Raw genomic sequence first — 16,732 nt, 5'->3', positions numbered from 1 at the left:
GCCAGTTTTAATAAAAATGCATGTTGGCTTTTACCAGGCAGAAATATACTACAATACTTTCCACATTCTTCCAAGCCTTTAGTTTTTAGAACCCACTACTGCATTCAAACCAAAACATCTCCCTTTGTGTTCTATATTTCTTGGTATTTGTCTTTATTAATTTGCAGTGTGATCAGGGCTTTTGGTTGTGCATTATTTTTTTCTATTCAACCATCCTTGCATGTATAATTGGCAAGTAGTGTCAAAAAGCTAACTGAGATGTAATATAAAAGATAATCATATATGCTCTCTGGTTCTAAGCTATCCTGATATCTTCTCTTTTGCTATTTTTTCTATTATATTTCCTTTACAGTACTGCCAGCTCTTTTTCTTAAATGAAGAAAAAAAAAGCGATAGCTTTTGTCAAGCTCTTCCTCTTCTGACTTCATAGCTATGCTGCCACACAAACTACCATAGGGTAAGTGCAGGAAACTGTAGCAAGGAGAAATGAACATCGTAGGGAAGATAACCAGATCTAGTTCTCTAATCATCACTACTTCCGATTGTTTTCAACCATGCAGTAGAGTAGACACGCTATTTACTAGTCTGCTAATTTTTTTTTTTTAATGTGCCACATTTTCTAGATGCCAAGCAGGTCTGTTCCAGCCTCTGATGGTGTATCAGGACAAGATTTGAACAGTACAATTTACGAAGTCATTCAGCACATCCCTGCCCAACAGCACGACTGTCCAGAGTAAGTATGAACTTGCATTTGGTGATGCTACTTTGGAGAGGCTCAGCATTCAGTCCCTGCTTTCCCCAGAATTTATTGAAAGACTCAGAAGAAATAAATTAAAACAGGAAATTACAGCTTCTGTACATTTGAAGAAATTTCCCCACTGGAAAATAATTTTAGGGAAAAAAATAGATAAACACAAGTATCTCCTAGGATTGTGCACTTGGGCCAGCGGACTAGGCGCAGAGCTCTGGAATCCAGTGTTTCCCCCAGTGAATCTACATCTGGGTATGAAAGAGATTTTCAGGCAGGTTTGCAAGCCATTTTTGGTTATCTTGATGATTTTCCAATGACTGTGGTGGTTTTGGAGCCAATGATCTGTTACTACAAATAGGACCAGGAAAAAAAAAAAACCTACAAAATATGCACAGCTCTGTCACCATCAAATGCCCAACGTCTTACAGATTCATAGTCTACTCTCAAGTGAACAGAATCACAGCAAGGACTGGCCTCACGCCCAGAGAGGATAAAACCTGAGCTGAGGCCAAAGCCAGGAAACTACTTATCTAGTTAACCTCAGGGCTGACACTAAGGAGTTGCCCTCCCTTCCCAGCCAGGGAGAAACTAAGCCTACAGCTTTTTGAAATAATGAAATGAACTTCCCTTTTTTGTGCTGTAGTTGCCCACAGGCATAACTGCCACAAATCATCTTCCATCGTTTCTTTATTTGTCATTTATTGACTTTGAAAAGAACATCAATAACCACACGGCAGGAACTTCCCCTCTGGCAAAAGAAACAGTGCTAGCAAAGTAATTCAGGCACACCTCTGGATAAATACCAAAAATAACAGCTAGCAGTGGATGAATGCATGGGAAATCATCTTAGCAGGAGGAGACCAGTCCTGGGGGTGGCAGGGGGGGACTCTGTAGTCATTTAAGGGCTAAGTGGTGAGACATCTCAGAAGACCCATCAATGCACTCCTTCTTGACCCAGGGTGCCTGGAGAAAAGGGAGTCAGGTAATTTAGAAGCAGACCCTGACAGAGCTAGGAACTTATGGTTTGAAAAGAAAAGAAAATGTTTTAAAGAATTATATTATTAATCTAGTAGAACACAAGAGTCGGAATATTATTCCATGACAGTTAAAAAACAAAACAAAACCCTACCTCTCAAAAATGATACCTGACTCTCTTTACTTCTGGAATAGAAAATAAGGGATATTTTTCTTTGTTACATATAAGGAACAGAAGGAGTTTTCAGAGTATATCTGCTTCCCAATTTTGAGATTATATCCAATTAAAAATGTTATCCTATTTAAATTCATGTGTTTTTCTATATGTCTTTCACTCTGCATTATCTGTTTTTTTCCAATTAGAAGGCAAACAATACAAATGAAAACTTGAGGTTTATCTTTTAAAGCTCCCAAATATAAAATAAATGCTGATTTATTTATAAAACTGTAGAATATGGCAGCTACAGTTTCAGAACACAAAATAAAATGATTGGGTTAGTTTTGTGTGTGGAGGGAAAAAAACACTATCTCTAAGTTAAAAAAGAAAATCACCCTCTGAAACTAGACTGCTTTCAGACATGAGCAATATCTTTAGGGTTTCTTGGGAATATAAAACTTTATTTCAGAAATAAACTTGGAAGGTTGAAAATAAAGCAGAAATGCTTTTTTTTCTAGCACATAAAGGACTATTCGAAACTGCTATTGAGGACATGCTCCCTCAAGGGGCAGCAACCCCAGAACCCAAGTTCACACCCCCTGTCCCCCTCCCCATCTCCATGGCCTCTTTTCACCTCCTTTCCTGTCTTCCTAGTCTTTCTTGGCTTCCCTTTGTGCATCTTTGTCTTCCAAAGACTCTCTTTTCCTTTACCTCCATCCTTGGATGTCTGCCTCTCTGAATCTTTCCTTCTTTTTTCTTCTTTCTCTGGAAAACTGTCTCCCTTCTCTCTAAAATCTCTTTTAAAATTTCCTTCTTCTCCCTTTCTTCCAACTCATACTAAAGGGGAGCCAACATTTTTTAAAGTGTCATTTTCCTTGAATACCGACTTATTTTACCTATTCTAAATTTTAACAATGAACAAGTACAGTGCTTTCTTTTCTTTCATCGGAAACTGTTATACACTTATTTTATTTACAGCCAATCTATAAACATTTCCAGACTATTAACTATCTGCTAAGGATAGAGGTTAAGTAAGGCTCAGTCTTTTAAGGATTCCATAGTTTAGTGGACTCTTGTTTGTTTATTTTAGCTAAAGACTCATGGTCCTTAGTAGAATAAATATTCCTCAATAAAGCAAGTATTCCCTAAACATACAGAGGCTATTTTTCTCTCCTGACTGCCTATCACTTTATTCTTTAAGTCCAGTTAAACTTAACGATCAATTTTATGAATATGTAGTATTACAGGTGGTTAGTGAATCTCTCTCATTTCCCCCATTCCCAAAGTGAAGGTGCCAACTCTGGGTAAAGAAAAATAACTTACTGCTTTTTTCTACCTCTGTTTGACAGTTGCTTCTGTAATAGAAAAGACAGCCAAAAAATTCTTTCTTTGGCTCTTAGATTATTCTAGCAGTGTTGTTTTCATTACTGCATGTGTCTGTTACCTAATTGGACTGGTGTTTAACAAATTGGTAAGTTGACCTGTTTTCGTATTTTAGTACTCAGCTGTTATTTGTTTATTGAACTGATGGGTACATTTATTTAAATGCTATCTGTTGACCTCATGGAATGCTCCAGGCACAGTTTGTTTTAAACCCATAACTGGCGGGGCACCTGGGTGGCTCAGTCAGTTGAGTGTCCGACTTCTACTCAGGTCATGATCTCGCAGTTTGTCAGTTCGAGCCCCATGTCGGGCTCTGTGCTGACAGCTCAGAGCCTGGAGTCTGCTTCAGATTCTGTCTCTCTCTCTCTCTCTCTGCCCCTCCTCCACTCACGCTCTGTCTCTCTCCCCTTCGGAAATAAATAAACATTTAAAAAAAAATTATAAACCCATGACTTGGCTGTTGAGTCATTTGAGTAAGTAAACCTTTTACTAAACCTTTACTTTCAAAAGGAAATTATCTACAGAATTGAGTGATTGCTTACTCTTTACACTTACTGGCTTATAAATGTAATTTTCTTGAACTAGTTTAAAACACTCGTTATTTGCAGCTATTGAAAGGAATAAAAGAGTTTAAGGTTCTTCTACCTGGGGAACTGGAAATCTGTAGAATATTTTATGCATCTTGTAACATCTCTTTCCCAGGTGAGCATTCTTGGGTAAAGCTGTGCACTGGAGTGAAATAATGAAGGAACATTTTGAGGAAAAAAAAGTGGAAATGTATATTCACCCGGAATCAGTGAAGAAATCAAGCCCAATACCTCTTACTCATTACTCCTTTTTAATGCAGAATATAGTCATTTATAAAACTGGACTGAAGGTTTCCCAGCATACACACAATGTATTGTGCTACAGAGGAACATGGTGGGAAAATAGTTCTCAGTGGACAGTCTTTATCATGCTGACTGAGAGGAAGAAAAAGATGGGACTTTCCAATCACTCTTTTCATATCGAATTTCTCTAAAAAGCTCAATTAGTTCTAATCTATACTTCCACTTTCAACAACATTGACTATCCTATTTGAGTGACGAATGTGGAAACTTCATGTTTGTAAAATTTCCAGCAGGCTTTGTTTTATTAAATTCTCATTCATGCCAAACTACTATACTAATTTTAAAAAATATTATTCCCAAATTTCCTTCTTGCTATTTGTACCACAGAATAAGGGTGACCACCACAACAGCAAGACTTGCCTTCTCCTAGGTTGTCAATTACCAATGGCTTTTTTGAAAAGAAATAAAACACTGAAGGAAATGACATTTTTATTTTTGTTCAAGGAAAGATGAATTCAAATAAATTATTCTGGTTTTGCTTTTATGTGGCCTTGATTCTTTGTCTGGTAGGGCAAAATTTTGACATAAAAGTCAGATTGTACAATTAGATTTTTTATCCTTGTTTCTCAATGTGCAATAAAGTATAGATGGTAGAGAGCTACTAAAATAAGAATCTTGCTCTTTCATTGCTTTTTTTTTTTTCAGGCTTGAAATTTTTACTTTATTGATTGCTGATTCTGGGAAAGATCTCCCTACTTGTATATTGCTGTATTAAAAAAATCAGATAGAGGGGTGTCTGGGTGGCTCATTCAGCTAAGTGGCTGGCTCTTGATTTCGGCTCGGGTCATGATCAAGCCCCACATTGGACTCTGCACTGATGGTACAGAACCTGCTTGGGATTGTCTCTCTCCCTCTCTCTTTGCCCCTTCACTGCTTGTGCTCTCTCTCTCTCTCTCTCTCTCTCTCTCAATAAATAAGCATTTTTTAAAAATCAGTTAGAGACCAAGTGGTAGAATCAGAAAACACCAATTTACAACCTCCGAGTGAAATAACTGATTCAGATACCAATCGTCATGAGGCAAGACTGCTAGATAAATGATACCATATAAAACTACCAGATGACCAAGCATCAGGTTGCAGAAACTGTGAAGGGAAGGTGGTCTGAGGCCTAGAGAGAAGTAAGTACACAAAGTAGCACAAGGGAGCTGGGCAGGATGCAAGAGGCCCAGGGAGTGGGGACAGTAAGGTCATCTGAGTGTGGTGGATCTGGAAGACGAAAGATGGATATTTGTGTGTAATGACATTGGCTACAAACACTCTGACCTGGCAGTGCCACACTTTAAGATTTCCTTTTGGCCAAATAAAGGTAGCAACAACCCAAATATTCAACAATCGGGGGTTTTTAAATGACATGAGATCCATGCAGTGGTTCACACTGTAACTATTAAAAAAGAAGATATACGCCTGTATTTACTGACTTGAAACTATTATTATTGTACACTATTATTTATACACTTCTTTTTCAAAGTGTTTCAACTGAACCACTATTTTTACACTGTACTTTCCGGGTTTTCACAGAAGCGGATGGTAAAAGGAAAATTAAGACAGCCCACAGCCCCTTTCTGGTCTTCTTTCTCTGCCACCTTATGCATTTTTTCTGCTGGAAAAGTCCACCAGTCCCACCACAAATATTTTCTTTTGCATTTGGCAAAAACTGTTTTTATCTAATTAGAAAAAGAAGTAATGCCCATTGTAAATATACATATATGTACATACATACTTGGAAATGCAGAAGGCTAACCATAAGATACCTAAAATCACCCATAGAGAGTAGATCTTAAATGTTCTCACAAGAACAGCAAAAAAAAAATTGCAGTCATGTGAGGTGATGGTTGTGTTAACTAACCTTATTGTGGTAAATTATTTCACAACATGTGCATGTACCAAATCATCACACCTTAAACATATACCATGTTATATGTCAATTATATCTCAATAAGTCTAGAAAAATAATACAAAATCACTTGTATTCTCTCTCAGAAATAGCCTATTAACATTTTCCTAGATTAGTTATGCATGTATTCATTTATACACCTTCCAGTTCTGGGAAGGATTTATGGTTTATATGATTCAGCTCATATAAATGCATGATGTAACAAGAAAATATTCCAAAAAAATAAAGTTGATACAGAAAACAGGATGAAGGAACAATGTGAGTTTACAAAGGCAAGCTGAAAGCAGAAATGGTGTTAATAACCAGCATGATGAATTCCCCTTCATCTCTTAGTATTGTTTTATATACCACCAAGATCACACGGCATATACAGGTAGATGTCTAAGGAGGTACTTCTAAACTGAATGCAAGATGTAACTGTCAGAGCCAAAGAAAGGTTGCAGCCCCATCGCAGGGCTGGGAGACAGTAGCTTTCCCAGCCACCACTCCTCACAGGTCCATCTGCCTCTCCCCTCCTTTCTCCATCTCGAATCCCCTTCCCCCACCCCACCCCCACATGCCCAAGCATCTCTTTCTTGGAGACCAGACTGACTACAGTGAGCTGCAGCTGTACCTCTGTGTTCCCCTCCCAAGACCCAGCCCTGGAACACTTTAAACCACAGACCATCTTATACAGCCTTTTCTACAATAGTTAATCACACACTCACATGATTCACACCAAAGTCCTATAAAGAGCATATGCACCAAGGCAGGTGTTTGCATTCCTTTTTTTGATTTGTGTTTTTGGTTTGGTTACCTTTGTGTATCCCTCCAGAGTATCTTACCACAAACCAAAGGGGACACAAACACATATTTTTGTTTTTTCCAACTCACTTTCCAACCACTTGTAATGCCTCTCATTTCTGTATTGCTCTCTCCCCTGCACAAACACACAGACTCTCTGAGAGCATGGTTCCACTCAAAGCAACAAGGAATTGCTGAAGGGAGAAATGCACAAGGATCTAGAATCCAATTAACTTTTGCTGTCATTGGTGTGTGACACTGGATGACTCACTGCTTTTGTTAGTAAATGGGAATGAAAATCTCATAAATTAATCAAGTTTCCAAGGGAAGTGATGAACCAAACCCAGGTGTTTACCTAATTAACAAATTAATCTTTAAAAACCAGCCTGAAGTTCTTTCCTTATTACTAAACATAATCTTAGCTGAGCTCTTGTTAAAATGTTGACCTTTACATTACTGCTTCTCACTTGGAATAGAATTATATTCCTGGTATTCATTAAAGAGTATATCCTACAGATAGAATTTTAAACAAAGAAAAATAAAATACTTATGAATAAGACATAGTTTCCCTTGTTTTTCTGACCATTTCTGTGTTTCCATGTTAATAAGACAATTTCAGTTAAAACAAACTGCACACGTACACTCAAAGATAGTCCATGTGATCAGTTTTACAAGATCATAGCACCTTATGAGGTTTTGTTAAAATAATAAAATTGAGTGATAACACAGTACATGGCATATGGGTAGTATTTTACTATATATATTATTAAAGATTTAATTTGTTTTTAGGAAGTTTTTATTTTCTGTTTCTATATTACTGTGTATGCCTGTGAATTCCTATGTGATTCTTATATGTTCCTCTAAAGCTCATGTTCAAATATACATGAATGTATATATTTTAGTTTCATGAAGCTGTAAAAAAAGCAAAGCTTTCTTTCTCGCAAGCAGACGTGGAAATCAGACATAGCACTTGGATTTAACACTGTTACTTTCTGTCCTTCTCATCTCTGAGATACAATGTTTATTGGCATTACCATGTTAACCTTGAGGTTTATAAACACTTTCATACCCATTACTGACCTTGATCTTCACAAGATCAACTTTGTGGGCTATCATAAGCATGCCCATTTTACAGATGAAGAACAGAGACTCAGGAAGTTAAAAGACTGTGAAAATCACCAAACCAGTGAGTGGCAGAGCTGATCCCTACACCGCACTTCTGGCTCCAAAGTCCAGGGTCAATTGCAACGTACCACATTATTTCTCTGGACAGAGCATGCTGGAGTAGAGGGCATGCCAACTTTTCTTCTGTCAGTCCTACTTTAGGAACTTCATTAGTTTCAAATACTATTGGCTCTCCAGCAAACAGTTTATTTCATTTTCGGGTCAGAACTTTCTCACTTGAATATACTCCTAGGGAAGATGACAACTCAACTGCTTGCCATACAATAGGACATAAACTGGCAGATTGCTTCCTCCCTACAGCAAAATTCCACTTTAGGTTAATGACAAGATTTCTGAAGCTTTGGAGCTGTCAGCTCCTTAAATTCTACATAAAGCAGTTGTCCCAGGAGGTTGACACTTCAGAGACTCTCAGGATCACATATTCTTCTGAGTGTCCCATATGGCATCCATCCTGACATATGTGCTTTAGAACACAGACAATAAATGTTTTTTGAGTTGTACTGAATTAGATTACCTGCCCTCTGCATATTTAATGAAGACCACATTCATAGAAAGCAAATAAATTACTATGTTTCCAATAACCAAGTTTCTCTGAGACTGATTCTCAGGGGCACTTGATAACTTTGGGAGTTATTTTTCCTACAGTTCACTGAGACCTTAAACTGTTTTGTTCTTCAGGAAGACAAGTTGTGAGAGTACGACTGTATCTACAAAATTTTATCCTTATTACTTATAAAATAACTAGTGTATGACCCACAGGTCACTTGTCAGGACTAGTTAAGGTTTCCAAATAGAAATGTCTGATAAACAGTTGCATATCCAGGATGAGAACTTTGAGAAGAGGTCTAGATTTAAGAAATAAATTTGAATTTTACAATGCCTTTGGCAGTGAATAACAGAAAACTCTGACTAAAACTGACTTAGAATAATTTATTATCTCAAATGACAGGAAGTTGAGATGCAAAGTAGATTCCAGGAATGGTTAATTTAACGACTCAAGAGTATCATTGTTACAGCAAACAGTTAGTGCCCAGGAGGAGACAAGCCACACGCACTCGGGGAATCAGAAAAGACTGTTTATTTCGGACCAGTGCTGGCCCAGCAGAGTCACCTCCAAAGGCTGACCTGGTGCTGGCCTCCTTTTATGGGTGGGATTAAAGGGACTCAAAGAGAAATAAAATGGGGGGAACCTATCGGTTGTGCTACGCGGGCAGTTGGTGGACAAAGGAGGCAAGCAAGATTCCAGAAGCCAAAAGTATGCAAGGGGAGTATCCAGTCTCAGACATCTGGCTGGCCCCCTTTTTTATCTGCTCTTCCCAGATTTCCTTCTCATCATCAAGAACCCAAGTTCTCCTCTATTTCTCCACTCTGCTCTCATGGTTACAGATGGCTGCAGCAATTGCAGAAATTACATCCAGACACCACAAACTCCAGAACATGGAAAAAGCCACCTTTTCCTAGGTTTTGTTTGTTTGTTTGTTTCGCTTTGTTTTTTTAGTATAAAGAAACCTTTCCCAGCAGTCTCCACCAGAATTCCAGTAGTGTTTCCTTGGCTATACCACATGTCCTTTCCTAAAGGGACTACTGTCAAGAGGTATGAGATTATCTTGATTGATACAGTACTCAGAATTTACTCCCCTGGACATGAAGATGAAGTCAATACTCCCAGAGGCACATGCCTGGGTGTGAGAACAGTGGACATCCGAATAGAATTGAAGTTGTTAGGGAAATGAGGAACAAGTGGAAATGAATGCAAGAGGATGAGATCAAGAGCAAACAGATGGAAACACCCTTGGAAATACCAACTTCAGGAGATTAAAGAGAAGCGAAGGAAGGTTAAGAAGCAAGAGAACTTGGAAAGAGATTTTAATGATACTCTGGGCATACTTTAAAAAGAGAGAGAAATTAAACATGAATTTTATCCTTGAGTATCCATAAATATCTAAGAAAGAGGGTGGTCCTATATATTTTTGTCTCTGGTGAAGGAGGTTCCTGTTTACAATGACCACCATCTAAAACCACATAGTCTCAGACAATTCTATTTTAGAGAAATTTCATTAGTCTAATTAACATATAACTTAATATATTTTTTAATTAAATTCACTTTTTTAACTTTATGATTTTTCATATTAAAAAATTTACCAACTGCAAGTTCTGATTCTTAGTTTAAAGCCCTCAGTAGTAAACGCCTGGGTAGCTCACTTGGTTAAGCATCTGACTTCGGCTCAGGTTATGATCTTATGGTTCATGAGTTCGAGCCATGCGTTGGGCTCTGTGCTAACAGCTCAGAGCCTGGAGCCTGCTTCTGATACTGTGTCTCCCTCTCTCTTGGCTCCTCCCCCATTCATGTTCTGTCTCTCTCTGTCTCTCAAAAATAAATAAACATTAAAAAATTAAAAAAAAATAAAACCCTCAGTAGTAGAGACTAACCTGTCTATAGTCATAATTGGATGTTGATAGACAAAGACATTTGCTTGATTCCATATCCATCCTTGATTTTGTTTCCCATATCATGAAGGAAATTGTTCATCACCTCCCCACTTTTCCAACATACATACTTAAAATTGCATTTGTTTTAAGCCATCTACTCTCAAAAAGTCCCAATTTGAACAATAAAAATATCATACTATACATGGAAAAACCTCCATGATCTGTCTCTTTGTCTTCTGGAAAATTCTTGTTTACTCTTCAAGATTATCAGTGCCAATATCACCCTTGCTGGGCAGCTGCCTTGATAATGCCCAAGACTCTTACACAGGCTCATGGTGCTACTCACAAAACTCTGTAGGAGCCCTGGTCATGTTCACTTACCCATACAAGACAATGGGTGAAATAATTTTAAATAAATGAAATAATATTTAGTTACTAGGTTACAAACCTAGAATTGATATTAGCAAAATGTGAGTGTACATGTCCATGCAAAACCAAACACTGTTTTCTTGTGCCCAGCCACCATTGTTTAATCTGTATATGAGAGGACATGACCAAACAAGCTCTTTAATTTTTTAAAATTCCATAGCCTATGATTTTATTAACTTACTAAAAATATCTCTTTCTTCTTAGCAGACAGATAATGTCAGATCGAAATCTTAACCAAGCTGCTGCCTTTGCTTAAATAACTGAACAAGGAAGTAGACATAAAAGGTTTGTTTTCTCATTTAAGAACTCAGCATGTCACCTCACATGTACCCTTATCATTTTTATGCAGCACTATGTAGTGTAAGCACTGATTAGTAATTATACATACTATAGCATTGCCAAAAACTTTTTATGTCAGTAAGATATTCAAACATTTTCTAGAACATTTTTGGATTTTTTTTTCTTTTTTAAATTATCTGTTTAAAGGAAGAGAACAAGAAGCCAGCCTAAACACTTATCAATGGGTGACCAGGTAAATACTGGTCAAATAGAATTAGGTCACTCTGTGACTCTTAAAAAGCAAAGATATAAATCTATATGTAATACATGGGGGAAAGTTCTATACATATTATTAGCTGAAAAGCAGTACATCACAGGTCAGTTTTTATGGTATGATTCTTTATGTGAATAGAAACATTATTTCTTTATGCAAAGAAAATATTCAGTAGAAAACATACTAAATTATCAATGGTAGCAACTACTGGAAAGAAGAAAGGAGTAGTGGGTGGAGAGGCTTAATATTTTTTGTCTTTTACTTTACATAAATTTACACTGCTTGCTATATATGTTTAAATAATAACATAAAAGAAAAAAATTTATATAAGGAGAGCCTAACATTATAAATCATTTATTTGACTGAAATTCCATTTGTTCAACATTGTTCTGTCCTTTTCAATTACTTTCTTTTCTTTTTCTCCATTTTTCTGGTGCCTTTCCTCTGATTTTCCTTCCTTCCCTCCCCCCCTCAATTTCATTTCTCTTTGTTTTAATTCCTGTCTTTAATTTCTTTCTTCCCGCTCCCAAACTGGATCCTGGAAGTAGAAATCAGAGAATGTGAACAGGGAACATTCGTATCAGCTGGTGGCTCTGGGCATGGCCCAGGACTTCCTGAATGGAGGATTCTGAACTAACCATGTGGTTCTGGCCACGTGAGAGGAACCGTGGCCAAGACAGAAGGACATCAAGATTCAGAGATAAATATCAAGATATTTAAAACAAAATTTTATTGCTGAAACCCAGAATTTTTTTTCTTCATCAGAATGTATAGGTATTTGGCTTAAATGTCCTGGCCATTTCTCCTACTGGACTATAGAAGGAGGAGGAAGAGTGAAACCTGGAGTAAAGAAGCCTCTGTCACCAAGAAAGGATGGGGTATTGTCTATCATGGCAACTGCAAGGTTAGTCAGAAGGGTTAGTCAAAGATATAAAATAACTGGGGTCTTGCTTCTTATGGCTAAAAGTTTATGTCATTGAACTGAATTGAATTGAAGTTGAATTAAAACACATTAAACTGGAACCCACAAGACTAATTGAAGAAGAGGGCTTTCATAGATATATTTAATTAATTTATTGTTGCAATAGATGCCCATTTCTGCTAGGTACTTAAAATATATTCTCCCCCCAAATTCAAATCAAAACCACAAGACATCATCTTACACCTGTCAGAATGTCAGAAAGACAAGAAATAACAAATGTTGGAGAAGATGTAGAGTAAAAGGAACCCTTGTACACTTTGGTAGGAATGTAAATTTATGCAAGCACTGTGGAAATCAGTAGGATATTCCTCAAAAATAAAAATAGAAATACGATACAATCCAATAATTCCACTCCTGGGTATGTGCCCAAAGAAAACTAAAACACTAATTCAAAAAGATACATGTACCCCAATGTTTATTCCAGCATTATATTTACAATAGCAAAGATTGGAAGCAGCCCAAGTGTCCATCCATAGATGAGTGGATAAAGAAGATGTGGGATGTGTGTGTGGGTGTGTGTGTGTGTGTGATGGAATATTACTCAGGCATAAAAAAAGAACAAGATCTTGCCATTTGCAATAAAATAGATGGATCTAGAGGGCATTATGCTAAGTGAAATAACTCAAAGAAAGAAAGACAGATACCATATGATTTCGCTTATATGTGGAATCTAAAAACCAACACAAATGAACAAATAAAGCAGAAACTTTGGGGGGGATGAGCAAAAAGAAGTGAAGGGGAATAGGAGGTGTAGGTATTCAGTTATGGAAAGAATAAGTGACAAGAATAAAGGCACAGCATAAGGAATGTAGTTGGTGATACTGCAGTGGCATTGTATGGTAACAGATGGTAGCTACACTTGCGCTGAACATAACATAATCTACAGAGTTGTCAAATCACTAAGTTGTAGACCTGAAAGAAGCTAATATAACTTTGCGTGTCAACTATACTTCAATTTTAAAAGGGCAAATATATATATTTTAAATATATATAGTCTTCAAATATATACACCTGTATATGTGTATGTATATGTACATATATACATATATGTGTGTATATGTATATTCTTCCTTAATCATAAGAATAACTTTATAAAGTATTATCCCTACTTTATAGATGAACAAACTGAGTTTCAGAGAAGTTAGGTCACCCATTCAAAGTCATTAAGTGATGAATAAATGTCTGTGTCTCTCTCTCAGCTCTCTCCCAGCCAATCCAGCAAAGACTTTTTTTGTGACATTCTATGAGAGGCTTCATGAAGCCATGTGTTTATTTACAATGTCCCCAGCTAAAGCCTCTAAGCTCTCTGGAATTAAACAGTCATGGAACTGTTTAATCAACTGTTTAATTTGTTTAGTGCTCAGGTGGTTTTCACTTTTCAGACGGTAACTAGAAAAAGTAGAGAATTTTTTGAGCAGAATCAACAAACTATAATCAAAAGGAGTATGTCTCTCTTGCTATGTACATAATATATACACATATATACGTACAAATACATGTATTTCTATATGTAAACATCTATATACGTATTTGTACATATTCAGTCAATATTTCCATTGTATGAAGCCGACCTGTATGTAAACTACTTTATCTGCAGAGAGAAAAAGATAAGGCAGTGTTCTTGAAAGTTCTGGAATTGGGTACCCAGAATTTTAACTCATATTTCTGATACCAAGCTGGTCCCAGAAGGTTGTCAGCGAGATCTTTATTTATATAGAAACAAGAAGGCCCAGCTGAAGGATGTGTGTGTGTATGCGTGTGTGTGTGTGTGTGTGTGTGTGTGTGTGTGTGTGTGTGTGTGTGTAATGTGACTCTGAAAGATCTCTGAAGCAGTGGGTACTTGTTTAAACTAGTGTAAAGTAGTTTCAATGGGTAGACTCGATTCCCATGTCCTCTGCATCTAGTGCATTTTCATCACAAGTGGCAAGGTAGTAAGGATTAGCATTTCGTGACATACTTTTGGAAAGGCACAAACACAAATGCCTCCTATTGCTTTTCTTCCCTTCCTATCTTCCCACCATAAAGTGGGGTGATAAAACCATTTTCTACTGTCATTGCTGAAGGAAGTTACAGAGGGAAAGCCAACTATCAGATTTTCATTTCAAACTAAGTCAGGGCAAGCGCTATTTGATGTATGTTCTGTCTGTATCAGTAGGAGCCCTTTGGTCTTCTAAGAAAAGCAGGTGCTCTTCAAGCTTGTTTGCTTCTCAGTCACTGACCTATTGAAGTCTAGAAGTGTTAGGTAAGAATTCACATGGATGCCAAGAATAGGTGACCAATTCCCACTGCCTCTGTGTACGCAGTGGACAGTGGGAACATGCAAAACCATTTCTGCCAGGACATGTCAATTTGGCATTTATATGTTTTGCTTAAAACACAATTTCCATACCGCAAAACTAGGTTACTATACAATTTAGCAAATTAAATATGTCACATGAACTCACATTCAGAGTGGTATAGTGCTAATCTTTATGACCAGATCATGCTCACATGATCTTTCTTTGACTTTCTGACCCATGACCTATGTTTTCTTCTTGGGAAAAAAAAGACACACAAAAGCTATAGAAGCAGAAGAATGAAAAGTTTTGCATAAGACAGTTGGTATTTTAAGAAATAGCTTGCAAATAGTGTATCCCACAGCCTAGAGCACAAGAAAAATGCAAATAGGCTTATATTGTTACAGAGTCTCATGTACGTCAATTAGGACTAAAAGTATAAGTTTAGAATGGGGTTTTTAGATAATGTTAAAAACAGAGACTGTTATTTTTCTAGAAATGTAGCTTACCTGCCACAAAAGAGGGTGGCTGAAATGTCCATTCACAATCCCTGCCAACCTAGGAGTCTGGGAGTGGTTCCTTTCCTTTATGCTTTAGTGCCACCTATGGTTCCAAATTAGAAAGTGTTCGTTTAAAACTAGCATCATTAAAAATAAATTCTAGAATCTGTAAACACTATCCTGGTTTTAAATTAGCATACTTATCACTCAATTACATTTTGCCTTTTGGGTTTGAATAAATAAACTGAATATCTTTCTGGAGGGCAATTTGACAATATGCATTATGAGATTTTAAAATGTTTAGACTCTTCAGCCCAGTAATTTCATGTTTAGGAAATGATAAGAGGCAAAGACACATGTATGAGAACATATATTATGATATTATTTAAAAGAAACTAATGTTCAAATGATTGTAATACATAAATAAGATGGAACATGATGTAGCCATTTAAAAATATTTAAAAAAAAGAAAAGAAAATCACCTTTAGTTGTAATTTCTATAATTTTTTTCCTTATAGAAAGTTTAGGTCTTGGGGCACCTGGGTGGCTCAGTCGGTTAAGTGTTTGGCTCTTGGTTTCTGCTCAGGTCACCATTTTGTCATTTGTGAGTTTGAGCCCCACATCAGGCTCTGTGCTGACAGTGCGGAGCCTGCTTGGGATTCTCTCTCTCTCCCTCTCTCTCTGCCCCTCTCCCACTCACTCTCTCTCCCTCTCTCAAAATAAATAAACTTTTTTTTAAAAAAAGAAAGATTTTAGGTCTTTTATAAAGTGTTAAAAACCTAAAGAGTGTGAAATAGCATACCAAAAATAATATAATCCATAACTGACAAAACTAAACAACTATGTACCTAAAAAATCAAATTTATAAATAGGCTGGAAGAAATTATTTTTATTTTTCATACCCATCAGTAAAGATACATGTGATAAAGTCCATATTTTGCAGAGAAAACAAAGTCATCAGATGGAAACTTCTCCATCTTTCTAAAATGAAGCACGCGTACCTCCTTTGTGTATCTGTCCTGGTCTGCATCTCTCCAATTATCATAGAGGGACCTAATCTCTCCACCTCTGCTTGGAGTTCTTCCCCCTCTCCTACTGAAGAACTTTACACTATCCATTATCCCTTTTCTTCTCATCAGTATAGCCAACCTTTCAATTAAATGTTTTCCACCAGCTTTAAAATATACTCAGATGTCTGTTATTTAAAATAATAAACATTAAATAATAATAATTCCTTACTCAAACTCATGTCCTCCATATTCCGACTTCTAGCAAAATATAGTCTTCTCTCTCTCACTTCACAGTGCTCTTAATTTTCTATATAAGTTATCACAACGTTTGCAACTTCTGCTCAATCCTAAAATAACTCCAGTTTGGTATATGCCCCATTACTCCATTAAAACACTGTTAAGCCACTAATGGCCTCAATATTGCTAAATTTATGGCTTTTTTCAGTATTCATTGCAGTATCTCAGCATAGTCAACACTCCTGACCTATGTGTTGAAATACTCACTATTCTCAATTTTCCCCTCTTTTCTAGCCA

General features: G+C 36.9%; 1 protein-coding gene and 1 long non-coding RNA gene across 4 annotated transcripts in view; one reads left to right on the top strand and one right to left on the bottom strand.

Annotated features, from left to right (window-relative positions):
- Positions 1–4,003, top strand: part of HEPACAM2 (HEPACAM family member 2) — a 42,308-nt gene extending 38,305 nt beyond the window's left edge. The window contains exons 9-10 of one of the 2 annotated variants that reach the window (XM_015535105.2): positions 624–733; positions 3,969–4,003. In XM_015535105.2, the coding sequence (XP_015390591.1) occupies positions 624–733; positions 3,969–3,972 (114 nt within the window). In that variant the 3' untranslated portion in view covers positions 3,973–4,003. Of the gene's footprint in view, positions 1–623; positions 738–3,968 lie in introns of those variants that run through there. The other variant, XM_015535106.2, reaches the window with a different exon arrangement.
- Positions 1–16,732, bottom strand: part of LOC122233561 — a 47,739-nt gene that overhangs the window by 4,879 nt on the left and 26,128 nt on the right. Inside the window, exons 2-3 of one of the 2 annotated variants that reach the window (XR_006211166.1) lie at positions 15,198–15,291; positions 3,912–3,995 (exon numbers count right to left, since the gene is read on the bottom strand). This is a non-coding gene — a long non-coding RNA (uncharacterized LOC122233561). The remainder of the gene's footprint in view (positions 1–3,911; positions 3,996–15,197; positions 15,292–16,732) is intronic. The other variant, XR_006211169.1, reaches the window with a different exon arrangement.

Source organism: Panthera tigris, chromosome A2 (assembly GCF_018350195.1).
Source record: "Panthera tigris isolate Pti1 chromosome A2, P.tigris_Pti1_mat1.1, whole genome shotgun sequence".
Taxonomy (NCBI): Eukaryota; Metazoa; Chordata; class Mammalia; order Carnivora; family Felidae; genus Panthera; species Panthera tigris.
Note: the sequence above shows the minus strand (reverse complement) of the source record. Positions and strands in the feature narration are given on the sequence as shown.